This window comes from Phalaenopsis equestris, unplaced genomic scaffold (genome assembly GCF_001263595.1).
Source record: "Phalaenopsis equestris unplaced genomic scaffold, ASM126359v1 Scaffold000118, whole genome shotgun sequence".
Taxonomy (NCBI): Eukaryota; Viridiplantae; Streptophyta; class Magnoliopsida; order Asparagales; family Orchidaceae; genus Phalaenopsis; species Phalaenopsis equestris.
Window position 1 is genome coordinate 217152 of NW_018164560.1, and position 15052 is coordinate 232203.

Here is a 15052-nt window from a genome sequence, read left to right on the forward strand (position 1 = left end):
CCTTTATTTTGAGGATGGCTTCAAACAGATCGTATCCAGCTGCCCTCACGGGCGTCCACGCCTCAGGTACACCTAAATCGTGTTTTCTCTCCTTCGTTTGAGTGGGAGGACATCAAGAAACCTGGTAGGAAAAATTGGAAGTCTGTCATCTTTTTTACAGAAGCTGAAGGTATTCAACTTGTTTCCTCCTGTCGTCTGAATTTGGTTGGGAAATTTCTATATGGTCATCCCAAAATGAGGCTTATTCGCAAGGAATTTGAATTTATACACCTTGTTAAGTACAAAACCGAGAAACAGGTCTCACACACACACCCTAAAATCCAAAAAAAGAAAAAGAAAAAAAGGTCTTCTTTCCAAACAAAGAAAAATACAACTCAACACACCCCCAAATACCCCAACAAACTAAAACACCTACAAATCCAAAAGAACCAATCTATGAAGATCATTAGGTAAGATTTTATAAATGAAAGGTGCTCGCAGAAAACATCATTGCCTTCTCTATATATTTCTTCAGCTCTATGAAAGTCACTCAAGACGGATATTCCTACTTTTAATATTTCCCGTCCATCTGAAACTAGAGTACTGGTTGAAAGAGACATTACTTCTTCCGTTTCTGAGGAAATATGGTTGGACACACAACATTATCGATATTGGCAGAAGGTAGAGATTGAGTTTTTCTTTCGAATTGTTTGAACTGTCGTATGTTCGACCACTCAAGTTCTCAATGTCATCATCTACATCCCCACCTCAGACCAAAAAAAACAAAAAGTGTTCCGCTAGAGGCAGTGATTCAAATTCCCCCAAATCAGCTCCAAATTATTGACACTATCGATCATCACAAGAATACACTTGAAGACGTCACTATTCCCGCAGGCAATATATTAATCATTCAGTCTCCACGCATTGTTGTAGCTCCCCCATCTTCGGAACTTCCTATCGTGGAGGCGAGAGAGATTCTTTAGACTTTGTATGTCCTAGTACCTATCACTGATATTACAATTGAAAATACTTTTGCTGCTTCACTACCGCCTCATTAGGACCAGAAAGATGTCAATGCTACTCAGACTCAGGGGGATCAAGATGTGCAACGTCCTACACCTGTCCGGCCACCTTTGGATCAATCCATTGATCAATTAAGTCAATCCTCGAATGAGGAATAGCAGGTCTACACATCCAGGAGAAAGAAGAAGAATGGAGACATACTTGGGCTCAGAAATCTGATGGATGATACTTTGGTTACTTCGGGTAATAGTACGCACCTTACCAATTTGTTAGTTGGCTCATTTTCGAGAACTAGAGACAGAGGAAGAACTAAAGAGACATCCCTAGCACCTTTGCGCCTATTGGTGGATTTTTGATTTTTTTATCTTTATGTATCTTTGCTTCTTTTGATTTTTGTGTGTTGTATTGTGTAAATTGGGTCTTATCATCTCATACAACCTATCTGTACCTTTTCCTTTTTAATATATTAGTCATTGGGTTATATATATATATATATATATTAGTGATATAATTTTTCATGTTTTCGAGTATATGCATATAAGTATATTATGAAATAAAATGTATCAAGTATGTTTATGATAATTTAGTTAAACTAATTTATCGCCCACTAGATCATGATATTGCAAGTTAAGACAAATATTAGTGAGAATTTAGTCTAATTGAATCATCTGCTTTTGTCGCACCGCATTTGACCCTTAAGGGGGGAGGGGTCAATTGGGGTATGACAAAAAGTGATATCAGACCCTGGTTATTGAATGTATAAATGATGAAACTGTATTGGATTTAGAATAAGTAAGAATAACATCAAATATCAATTGATTTATACATAGTTATAGATTGATGAATCAAAGGTGAGGAACCCATACGACTTAAGGTAACATGCATGCATAACATAATTATTATATGATAAATTACATTTGAATAAGAAATTATGTCAATACAGAAGAATATGCAAGAAAGAGAACCAGAAAGTACTAAGATCCAACCTCGTAGGCAATTGCAGAGCTAGAAGTACGTGCTGAAAATGTTTTGAACAAAAATGTCATGTAGAACAGAACAAATGAAGAAGTAGAGTCACTGAGTTACGAGTCATTGTTTAGTTGATATTGCAAGTGGTTAACAAAATGACAGCTATTGAAATATCTCCTACCATTACGGGGCCCAGTTTTGAACTTGGGAAAGAAGTTGATCAAAATTGATAGATCTTTCAGACATTTAAGCTACGTGCCTTCAAGGGTGTAAATAACCCTTCAGTTGCTGAAGATTGCTATTCAAGATCGAAAAGATTCTGGTTCGTATGAATTATCCAGAAAATAGGAGATGTGATAGCCACTTTCATGCTAGAAAGTGAGGCAGAAAGGTGGTGGCAAGCTCAACATACGGAGAAATTTCAGCTAACGCCACTTTCACATACTTAGTGGGATGATTTTGTAAGTCTTCAAGGAATTATTTCTCCTTCAACCAGATTAGCATTGCAAAATAAATTCTTCAATCTAACTCAAGAGTCCAAAACAGTTATGCAATATGAAGTAAAATTTAATTCTCTTTCCAAATAGAGACGTGGGAGCGACATAGAAGGGATTTTTTCAGTCATTACTATATTTAAGTGAAATTCTCTCCTATTGGGAGTGGGGCCTACCCTTATTATCCTTAGTATGTAAATATGTTGTTTTTGCATTTTTAGAGGGTATTTTTTTTGCTAATATTTCTGTCCAGATAGCCGTCGGCATCTGTTTCTCCTTTCCAAGGTTGTATGTGCAAGTTTGGGTGGTGCTCTGGCTATATCCCAGGTTTGGGTGGTGCTCTGATTGTATTCCTCCCCCGAGATGGTGTTTATCTTCCATATTCCTCTTTTGCATCCTTCCCACACCGCTCATCGCCATCGTTTCCTGCTACAACTACCAGAAGTTGTCATAGCTGCTCCAGCCGACATAAATCCCCTTATCTTCCCACCAGATGTTGTTCTAGTCATCCTGAACCACGCCCCGACCACCTAACTACTATCCCAACCCTCCTACACTGCCTTTCTGCCATATATTCATTGTTCCAATTCAAGTGAACCCAGATTCCACCTTGTTGTTGCACTGGACAGCAAGGACCCGTTGCTTAGTTGCCATATCTGGCCAATTACTTTGCACTCCCACCTTATTCCCACCTTCCAAACCCCCGCCGATTACCACCCCCACCACAATATTCAACCCTATTTTGCTTATTTATGTCATATATGTTGTTATTTCAGATTTTTGAGTGTCGTTTTATTATATATTTTTTTCCTTTCAAATGTGTTAATTGTAATTGTTTGTGTTTCAAGTAATAGTAATTGCTTTTCAATTAGATTAGGGTTAACTCCGACAACATTTAGTATCAGAGCTAGCCTGACTCTACTCTTATTAAAGGGTTTCTAGCATACATTAATAACTAACCCTCTCTCTACAAAAAAAGTTTATTTCTCGCTCTACTCACCCTTAAACACATCATTCCACCTACACACAGCCAAAACAATTTAAAAAAAAAAAACTAGTCATTCTGCCAAGGAGATAATCGCCGGAAGACTGATCGAGCGGAAAAGACACAATGTCGTATATGAGAAATTCACAAAGAGATGTTCAGGCAAATTCTAGGAAAAATATGCAGGGGAAGTCTGCCAACTACAACAGAGGCTCGTCGCCTTCGAGAAGAGATAATCCATATGAGTCACCCGTAGCCACAACAGTAACTTGCTAGATAAAATGAATGGAGCCATGCAGATTTTAGAGATAAAGGGCCTCTACCTCGAAGATATGACCTGAAATATTTGAGAAGCCAGATTTTTGAAGTAAAGGAGGATTTATCATATTTTGATGTCACATGATTCAGGAAGATTTCGTCAAGTGGCTCCGGACCTTGAAATGTGTTTTTGAGTGATGGGGCATCCCACTGGACGGAATGATGAAATAAGCTTCCAAAAAAATTTAACTTATATTAAAGAGTCTAAATTCATTTTAGAAACTGATTTTAAAAAATTAAGAAACAAACAAATTCCTTTTATTAAGATAGAGTGGAAATGCATGCTTGATAAAGAAGCATGGGAAAATAAAGAGATGCAAAAAAAAATATTCTTTTTTTCAAGTAAACTCAAAAATTTCGAGGACTAATTTTATGAGGGAAAAGTTTAAACTCAAAAATTTCGAGGACTAATTTTATGAGGGGAATAGAATTTTGACAAACTTAAGTTATAGCCCAAATTTTGCATGCAGAGATCGATATTCAGGTATTGTACTTATATCTAGAGAAATCCGGTTACATGGCAAATTAAGAAACAGAATGCGGTGGCAAGGATTAGTGTTGAGGCAAAATATCAACCTACGCCTAATGGCTAATTGAGTAATGTGAGATGTTATAGTTGACAAGAATTTTTGAAGAACTACTGACCCCAATAAACATACCAATGAAGTTGTATTGTGACCAACAAAGTTTTCATAAGCATTACAGAAAATTCGGTGCAACAACGACGCACAAAACAAGTAAAGTTTGATAGACACTTAAAAAAAGAGAAGATTTAATGTGGAGTTGTTTGCATGCCTTTCACTCTAATAGTGCAACAAATTGCAAACATCTTCATTAAAGGACTTTTCAAGCCCAATTTTGAGTTCTTGTAAGCAAGTTGGGTGTGATATATATGCTCCAACTTGAGAGGGGGTGTTGGAATTTTAGGAAGTTTTTGTTTTCTTATATTATATTATTAGGTTTTTTTTCTATTTCTAAAATCTCGTCTAATTTTATATGTTTATAATGTGAGAGTCGTTCCCCTCTATTTATGTTGTAACGGTTTTTATAAAATTTAAGATGGATAATTATTTTTCTCCTCACAAAAATTACAAATATATCTGTGTGTGTATTCGTTTCTGGAGATCATGCTTAATGTAAAAGAAATTCTCATGCTAAGACAGAGATATCATATGTTTGAGTGTTTAAAAGAAAAGGTACCTATGGAGCATCGCAGTGTGTTCATCATCACCAACATATAACACATACTGCCTTCCAAAAGCATTGCCCAATGAAATGATCCATTCAGTGTTTTGCACAACATCTAAAGATTCCGATATGAACTGCAATGGCAAAATGGTCAGCATTTATACTCTGAAAATAACAATAATAAATTAAACAAAAGGTTGTGATAAAAAATATTTATAGAAGTTATACAAGGATAAAACAGTAAGGCCAGCTACCAAGTAAAATTGAGTTTGAAGGCCTCAAAACATTTAGTGAAACTAACTTTCCTGGTAAAAGAACAAAACAGATTGCTGCTTTGCGATAATCATGAAATTGCCTTAAGAATATTCATTAAGAAATAGCCTTAAGTATATTCATTAATAATACTTACATTGATAATCATATCATCCCATGTCTCCTGGTATGAAAGATCCTGCTTTAGGTCTTCCGGGTCACTGATATAGGCCTTCAATTTGGGTACCTGTTCTCACAAAAGGAACTATAAGATAAGCAGAACTACACTTCTACCGTTAAAAAAGTGCTAAATTTTTTTAGAAGAATTACAAGAATCTAGTAAAACGATCCATTAAAGTAAATTGAGATTATTTTAGATAAATTTTAAAGCAAGTGGGAAGTGCCGCAACGCCCGTTCTAGGCTTCTGAAACAAAGCTTTCGACAATCCAATGTTCAGGAGTGGCTCCCAGCACCCTTGTACATTTGTTTTCCAGTTTTGAAAAAAGATAATTCGACAATCCAGTGCCAAAGGTTGGCGCACAAGCGCCTATAACTAAGTTTCTGCGGATTTGAGATTTTGGTTTCACAGCGGCAAGATAAATGATCGCTGTGCAAGATGAACAAGCGAGTTGGATTCCTATTTATTCTTGTCCGGCAAGATAAATGATCGCTGTGCAAGATGAACAAGTGAGCGAGTGTGTGGTGTTGGATTCCTATTTATTCTTGTGTGATAGAGAAGGGAGAATTCTAGAAGTTTTCCAAAAATTACAAAGGCTTGAGTGTGGTGTAATTTGTATTATTCTATTCATTTATTCATAGTGGATTTCTTAGTCTGGCATGGCTCCGTTGTTTTTTCCGTTCTTAGGTTTTTCCACAAAAAACCATGTTGCACTTTGTGTTTTTTGAGATTTCTTGTTTTTTATGCTTCTATTCAAAGTATTTCTTTGGAAGAATTGGCTTCCGTGCTATCTATCTCACTACACAATAAGTGGCTGCAAAGCGAAATTTTCTAAAGATCTTTGGTTCGAGTGGAGCAATGGCTGACAAAGTAGAGTACAAGATTAAAAAGTTCAATGGTCAAATTTTGCTTTCTGAAAACTATAAATTGAAGATTTATGGTACAAAAGAAATTATATTTGTCACTGGATAGAATCACTAAGAGATGAAATCTATAACTCTGGAAGAACACGAAAATTTTCATCGAACAATATGAAAATCTAAAAAGATTTTTTCCTTTTCATATTTATCTCTCATGTGGAAAAGTCGCTACCTCCAAATCTTAGAAGATTTGATTGGGATATCTTCAAATTTTTTTATTAGTTTATGCCCATCATATTTTATGACTTTCCTATTTTTTATTTAGAATTATTTCCTTACCTAATTTAGGTGTTTGGTAAGTTTGCAAATAAGAAGGAATTTATTTCCCTATATATATATGTATCCTATTTACAAATAATGAATTAAGGAATTCTTTCCTCCCTAACTTATTTTCTAAACGATTTCAGAGATTTCAAAATAAACTTGAACTGCCGCCGAAAATTCTCTACAGGATGACAAATCTTCTACGCCGACTTGCAGCCTGTACTTCCCTGCAGGTCTTCCTCTGCAGGCCCTCCTCTCCCTGCAGCTAGTACTTCACCTGCTCTGCCTTCCTCTCCCAACAGCAGCAACCAGAACTCCAGCCCTTCCCTACAGCAGCAAGAACTCTTCCCTACCGGCAGTCCTTTACAACAACCAGGACTCTTCCCTCAGGCAGTCCTTTGAAGCTCCCGAAATTTTAGCAACTAGAAAGAGGACCATCTCACTGAAGAAAACACAATTCCTGAGATCATTGACCCCAACCAACATACATGAAAGAATGAAGACCATATGATTATGCCTTGATTAATCAACTCAATGACACCTGACGTGGGAGAAAACATTTTGCTCTACAAAACTATCAAAGAAATCTAGGAGGCTACAAGAGAAGTATATTCCAGCACTGAGAATACCGCAAAGTTGTTTGAGATTGAAACCAAGCTTCATGACCTACATCAAGGAGAGCTAACCGCCATCCGATACTTCAACGCAGACAAAATATTGACTACAATTAGATATGTTTGAGATATACGTGTAAAAATGTCCACAAGATACCATGACATTTGAAGCCGGAAGAGAACAATCAAAGTCCTAGTAGAACTAACGCAAAATTTGGATGAGGTAAGAGGAAGAATCATGAGAATAAAGCCTCATCCACTCCCAGCAAAGCCTTTGCATAAGTCAAAAGAGAAGAAAGTAGGAAGAAAATGATGTTGATAGGAAATGGGTGTTTACCAAGCACTAAAAGTTCAGCTTTGTACACCAATAATTCTTTCCATGACTCAAAGGTCAAGAAGAACCGTTCTAACGTGATTATTGCAAAGAAATTGGGCATATCAAAGACAAGTGTTAGAAACTCCATGGAAAGCCAACTTACTATAAACCTGGATAGGGAAAAAAGGATCAAAAGAGAGAGGCAAATGTTGTTACAACATTCAATAGATCAACAAAACCATTCACCAAGAAACAGCTTAAAATAATGAAGAAACTCTTTCGAAGTAATTCAGCGCAGCACACCAACCGCGTGACACACCAAGGTAATATAACCTTCTCCCATCTTGTCAGTAATGAAAGATTTGCAACTTGGATCATAGATTCACGAGTCCCTGATCATATGACAGTAGAGAACAATGCTCTCGACAACTATCAAGAGACTTCTACATCTTAATAAATAAGACTTGCAAAGGGATCACACTAAAAAATTGTTGGGAAAGGAGATGTGAAGCTCTCTCAAGATATTACTCTTTCCTTATCTTATATGTTCCACAATTATATTGCAATTTGATTTTAATCAATAAGTTTACTCTTGATATGAAATGTATAACTAAATTTCTTACAACTCTTATGAATTTCAGGTGATGGAATTGAGAAAAGTGATTGACAGTGTTGAAATGCATCAAGGTTTATGCCTGATCAAGGAAAAACTCTCCCTAAACGCATAACTAATCTCATTTTTGTATGTGATATTAGAACAAGTAGAAAAAATGGTGGAAACACACAAAAAAACTTTTATTACTGTAGAGAGAGTTACAACACAATACGACAGAAAATAACACAAAACATACACGACATAAGCTAAAACCTCTAAGGTGTATTCCAAGGGCGATTTATTACTGTAGAGAGAGTTACAACACAATACGACAAAAAATAACACAAAACATACACGACATAAGCTAACACCTCTAAGGTGTATTCCGATGGAGTTCGGCGAGGTGGATCTGGATCTGGCGACTCTGTAATTTTTCCCATTCTCAGGTTTTTCAACATTAAATATTGATGTTTTTATGTTTCCTATGATTTCCTTTTTTTTTGTATGCTTCTGTTCAAAGTTTTGCTTCGAATCGGTTTCCGCACTATCTCATTGCACAACAAAAATCTACCAACAAATGCATTGCAATGAAATTCTATACTTGTATTTTCAACTGGAGCAAATACTAGAATCAGACAAACCATTACGAAGGACAAAAATCAATCTCTTACTTTAGGAACAATAATGATTCATCAAACAATTGAAAAGAAAAAAAAGAACTTTTAGCAAAATCTTAAATCTAACGAAATTATTTCTAGCTAAACATAGGCATAACAAAAGATAAATTTTGAATCACTAAATCAGATGCCAAAAACTTCATTTAATCTGAACAGCATCTACTCTGAGAAAAGCTGGAAAAAAAAAATAGTTATTCACACAAACCAATTATATTTCCAAGTAAAACCTTCAAAAAGAAATGATGCCTTTAACTTGTAAAATGGCCACGAATTTTCAAATTTTACAATAAGTATAAACCAAACAAAAAATACTCCGTCAAATCTTTAAAAAATACCTTACAATTGCAATACCTCATCTTGCCAAAACAAACTGAGATTCTTGGGGAACAGTGGCCCTAAGCAACACAATACCTGAAAATGATTTCATCCAAAAAAAAAAGCTTATATTTAAAATCTAGTTTTAAAACTTAGCTGATCCAAACAAGGACAACAAACTAAAACCTTTGCATATCTTTGTTTTTTTCTTAATACCGTCTTACGTAAAAGGGTTTTCTAAGAAACCTGGTTCTTCTATGAAAAACAAGCATGCATGCCATGGTTTCACAAAAACCCTTCACCCTTTACACATATAACAGCACAAAGCTTGGAAGAGTCATAAGACTCAATTAGTCAATAGAAGGTTAATGATAATAATGATGTAATCACCAATACTTTAGAAATGGTCAACAAGATAGCAAGCAATCACCATAATTGACAGAAAAAATAGCAACTCAGTAAACATTTTCCACATGTAATTTTACTTGTAAGGGGATTTAAAAAAAAAAATGAAAGAATGGAAACAACAAAAATTCATTTAGCACAAGGTATAAAAATGTAAGTGGCTAATATAAATTAGCAGAGACCGTTAGAATCTGAGTTGCCAACTGCTCCCGAGCAAGCGGGTCACAAAGCAGGACAGCCAATCGTGCAAGGAGATCCTGGAATATCAGTTGATCATCACATTAATAAAGCTATCATTATACCTAAAAAGGAAGTAATTAAAATCGCTGCATTAATAAACTGGCTACCTCAGGGTGGGGAATTTGATTTGGTGAACTAAATCCATTAAACAACGTGCTTCCAAGTGATGACTGATGCTTGTGCAATTCACATATGCATTTGCAAACCTGTCAGATGTATATAGCATAAATAGTGAGCGGTAAAAAGCTCAGTTGTTTTTATTTATTTATAATCACTTTAAATCATTCAGAATCTGAGTTTGAGAATCTGGAAAAATATCATTAATAATAAGAAACAAAGTTTATAGTGATATTCCCCTGAACTTAAACCAATGAATCTCAATCATCATCAATTTTCTGATGCTTGCCATTCCATGAATGCATGGAAGATTTCAGCCAATGCAATTGCATGTGTAATCAAAATGTGACGTGATACATATTTGCTTATGCAAGTAGGATATTGCACTTAGATGTGCTGCATTATGTTTACGAGTCTGATTAGGAAAAATGAATGATAAAATTATAGACATAAAGAAAAGAAATGAAAAGAATTTAAGATCATGTGAATGTGAGCATGTACGCAAAAGTTTAAACATGCATGTGGATGGATGTTGCAATTTTCTAATTTTCCATGAAAAAAAGAATCTGGACAAAACAAGATAGAGATAGCATGAACTGAAAACTCTTGCTTTTAGTCTCATGAAAACAGGAGAGTGATGATTGCTTTTTTATTATTATTTTTATTCATCCCTCAACTGACACAAAATTGAAACCTCCTATCCAACTGAGGGTCTACACTCCGAGTAAAAGGGAAGGATAGCAGACAACGGATAAAGTGTCCCATAAGATGAATTCAAGATGTGCCTAACACAGTTAAAATTCCTCAAACTTTGCTCATTTCATGAAATAGAGTGCATCGATGCATCTGGAACATCAAAATTACTAAAAAAAAGCAATGTGATCGAACATAGTGAAAAAGATAGACAAGAGGCAACATCATACAAATTTGGTTTGAAACATCTCGATCCAAATCAAAATCATCCAATCTTTGCCCATTTTCCAAATGGATTACACCAACATGTCCAAAAAGTTGTAAATACCTAGAAAGAACACTCATATTTCAAACAGAGGTGCTTTCCCAGGCAGAAGTAGTCCCGAACGGTTCAACATTTAAGTCGGTTCAAAGTCTATTGCCACCCAAGAGACAGGTCGGCCCTCCTTAGGGATTGTGATGTAGATTAGAATTTTTTGTTCTCCTTAATATAAATAAGTGTTTGACTTGTTGAGGGCATTTGATTCTGTTTATGATTTTAAAGCTTTGTTTCATCGATTTCCTTTCATATGGAGAGTTGTTATCATGTCTCTTACAAGTGGTATTATTGTATCTTAATTGAGTATAGGTGGTGGTTCCCATTGGTGACCGTTGCTTCATCTTGCCTAATCTACCGGCCCACCCATTCTTTTAGCCTCCTAAGTATAGTTATCGACCTCAAACTTCACCATAGACCTTTATTTTAGATTTCAAATGATATAATTCTCATTACGCACATCTTAATGTCAACCAAGATCTTTAGATATTATCTAGAAAATCCTAGAACGATTTCAATATTGTTCGAGTTGCCGCATGAAAAAAGAACAACAATTGTGTTAAAAACAGAATGAGAATAATATCAGTGTTCAAGAGAAATGAAAATTTAAAATTTTAAAAAAAAAAGAGAGAAAAGTTTATCTATGTTAAAGGCAAACATAATTTTCAAATACAATGATAAAAAATTCAACATCAATAACGAACAAAAATTTGGCAAAAGAGAATTCAAACATAATACTACCCAAAATATATAAAGAAGAAATAATAAACAACTTAAAAAAAATACTTTTTTCCTTCTATCCCTTTATCTATTATTCCTCTCTAATTAAAATTTTTATCGAACCCGCTATATTAACACAACTCGCTATCTTCAACTTAGCAAATAAACATTGCATTAAATTTAATCTTATCTTTATACAATTTACAAAAGGTTTTCTTTCCTAACACCCAAGAACACCTAAGGCCATCCAAAAAGCAAGTCATAGGAGTTTAACCAACTAAAGAATGTGTTTGATTCAAACAGCATGCAAGCAAGCCGAACACAAATAGCTTGATTCATAAAAAAACTGAACACAAACAAATTTTTGTTCGGTCATGTTCTACTCATTTTGACTAGAATTAATTAAATAATTAAATAAATAATATTTTTATATTATTATTATGTTGTATTAAAAAAATGTTAATTTTTATTACTTGTGAATAATTTAAGCTAATTTCGAGTAGAACACAATGAAGAAAAATGATTCTTGTAGCCGACCCCACGTAGTAGGATTAAGGCTTTGTTGTTGATGATGTTGTTGTTCGAGTAGAACACAAGCTGAAATTCTAATTGAGTCAAACACGAACATGTTATTCACAAGTCATTTTGAACACAAGAATATTAAAAAAAAATCAAATGAGTCAAACACTAAGCACTAGCTTGCTTAAGCTCGGCTCGTTTACACACCTAACAACAGCCACCAACCAATTAAAAAGAAAAGAAATAAGATTTAAAAAAAAAGAAAATTGATGACATATGGCCATTACCTTTCAGTGAAATTCACGACTTCCCTCTCTCTAGTTCATGATTTACCCAGTTCCCATTCACCGCATTTGAGTTCCTTTCTTCTGATTTGCAGTTCTGAATAACTCTCTTCAGTTATTGATTTTGCCTGCCTTCGAGTTCACACCCCCCTTCCCCTTCCCAACTTCAAGTCGGCCTAACCGGAATCCCCCTGCCAAACAAACCCTAGCCCTCAACTCCGACACCCCTCCTCCATTTACAGTCACTAGAAGCCTCTTCACATGCATTATCCGACATGTTGAAGCTTAAGGTCAATGCCGATCTTGGCATCATTGCTTCCGTTGATGTCCAAAAGGACTAGTTTGACTCAATAAGTTTACAAAGTTTCTTTTCTTCTTATTCATGATTTATTCACCTATGATGTCAATGATTCTATTGAGGATTATTCCCAGTTAATTTTGACAAAAATAAGGCTTTAACTCCGCATTTAACAGAAATACTAGTGCAATTGGCACTATTTTATTTTTTCTTTTGTATTTTAAATCCGATGTCTCATCATGTGGTTGGTATCGTACAAGTAGGCTTTCTGCTTGGATGTGGATGTTTACTAATTAATTGTCTCATTCATGCCTTACTTCTCCTATGATTATCAAGATTGAGGGAATTATTTCCAAGGAGGGTGACAAATCTTCTCTTGATGTAGTTTCGCGTTGAGTGCTAGTACTAGTGCTAACTATCAAAATGAGCATGTTCAATGTGTCAAGGATTCTCTCAGACATTTGTAGTGCTAGTACTAGTGCTAGTAATAGTGATCGATTTATTATTCTAAGTCCACAAGCATATGTAGAAAATGTGGAGCATTTAGAAATTTTATTATTTTGACTGCTGACATTTATAGTATAGGAAAGTTTTATTTTCTTTAACATTAAACGAGTTAATCTAAATTTTAATTCCAAAGTACTAAACCCCATTCACATCAAACTTATTTCCACCTTTCATCGCAAAAAGCCCTCCCATCATCCCCACATCACCTATCCACTACAACTATCCCTAAACGAAACTATGGTAACTGATAAGGGGCCTCCCCCTGATGACAATAAATTTTCTCATTTTATAATAGAATTTATGCTACTACATGCTAAGAATTCAGCACCTATCCACTAAGCTTGATCAAAAGTTTCTTTGTCGTCATTTAGAGGGACATTTAACCGAAGAATATTGCGTATATAAGAAATCTAAAACTAGCCCTTAAAATTCTTACAAAATGAAAGTAAAATTTTTCTATAATATCTTATCTAAAATCCAATCTATCTTCTAAAAAATTGACCCGAACCATAAACTCTCATAAAGGTCAAGACTGAATTTTCGGTGCCCACACAAAAAAGCGAGACAAAAAAGAATAGAAGCCCACAAAAAGTGGGAGAGCAACAAAAGCTGGCAACACGACATCCCTTACATATAGAAGGGGCTGACAACAAAAGTGCTATCGGAGCGCAAGCACGTGAATAAACAGTTGCATATACCAAGAGGCAACAGTGTCAAAAATCAAGCAAGCAATCACAATGCACGCTGCTTAGGCAGCGTGTAAGAAAAAAAGTCAAGATGAGATGAAAAGTGCACAAACACGTGAGTGCGCACAACCATGCACAAAGTCACGAGTCCTGAAAGTGAGATGGTGGTAGAGCAGAGCAAGAGCAAGAGCGCGATGTAGAGGGTTTTTAAATCTTTTACCATGTACTCCAATTTTTACTAAACATATATAGGAAATTATAAATATAAAATGATATAAATTATTGAAGGGAATCTTACTGTCGCAACAGCTCCTGTATACTCCCTGGGAATAATCATCTTTAAGAGGAAAGGCCAAAGGAAATGCTGCAAAATAAAAAGAGAATAAAGCCAAATTAAAATTAGCAAGTCACTTGAATAAGTACTTATAATGATTATAAATTAATCTATTTTACTAGCCTATACTTGCAAAACAGGGAAGTGGTAAGGCATCAACGAAGTAAAATTTGTTGAAGCCCTACCTCCGATTCTGGAATGGTAATAGCCAGTAAAATAAGTCCTTTTTCACAGATAGCTTTCAACTTGGCTGGACTTACAGCTGATATATTCGCCTGATCAAAAATCAACTTATAATAGACATGTTGCAGTTCTCAAAATTTGGCTAGAAATGACATGCACAGACCTCAATTTTTCTATAGAAAGGCTGAAAGGGATTTCCCTTCCAAACGATCTCATTAGCGGGCTTCAAATATTTCTCATCATCTGATATAGCACAATGGCGAACGAGATATTCGATAAAAAACTCTGCAGAACTCCCGCCAAAGTAACAATGCAAAGCCATAACAAGAAGTAACTGGCAATAAAATAGCAAAAGCATCAATTCAGAATAAAAAAAAAAAAAAAAAGATAACCTTAGATATCCCGCTGCTTAATAAAACTATTGTTGCTTAGGTAGATGTCGAGTTCATGAAAAGCTAACCATTACCACAAGTTTCAATTTTAAGTGGTTGGCACACATAAACAATGTTATGGGCCAAAGCTGCTCTAGCCCAACATAAAAAAAGGGAAAGTTGCCTTAGTTGCTACTGCCAAAAATTGTGTATCTTGAAGCAGAGCTTTAAACGTCCATATGATGAAAACACCCTTGATAGAAAGTCATAGTACGCATAATGTACAGTCTT

General features: G+C 35.2%; 1 protein-coding gene across 1 annotated transcript in view; it reads right to left on the reverse strand.

Moving 5' to 3' along the window:
- Window positions 1–15052, reverse strand: part of LOC110021062 (protein SHOOT GRAVITROPISM 6) — a 156878-nt gene that overhangs the window by 96435 nt on the left and 45391 nt on the right. The window contains 5 exon segments of the mRNA XM_020719393.1: window positions 4969–5090; window positions 5366–5455; window positions 9125–9184; window positions 9676–9750; window positions 9841–9939. Coding sequence (XP_020575052.1) covers window positions 4969–5090; window positions 5366–5455; window positions 9125–9184; window positions 9676–9750; window positions 9841–9939 — 446 coding nt within the window.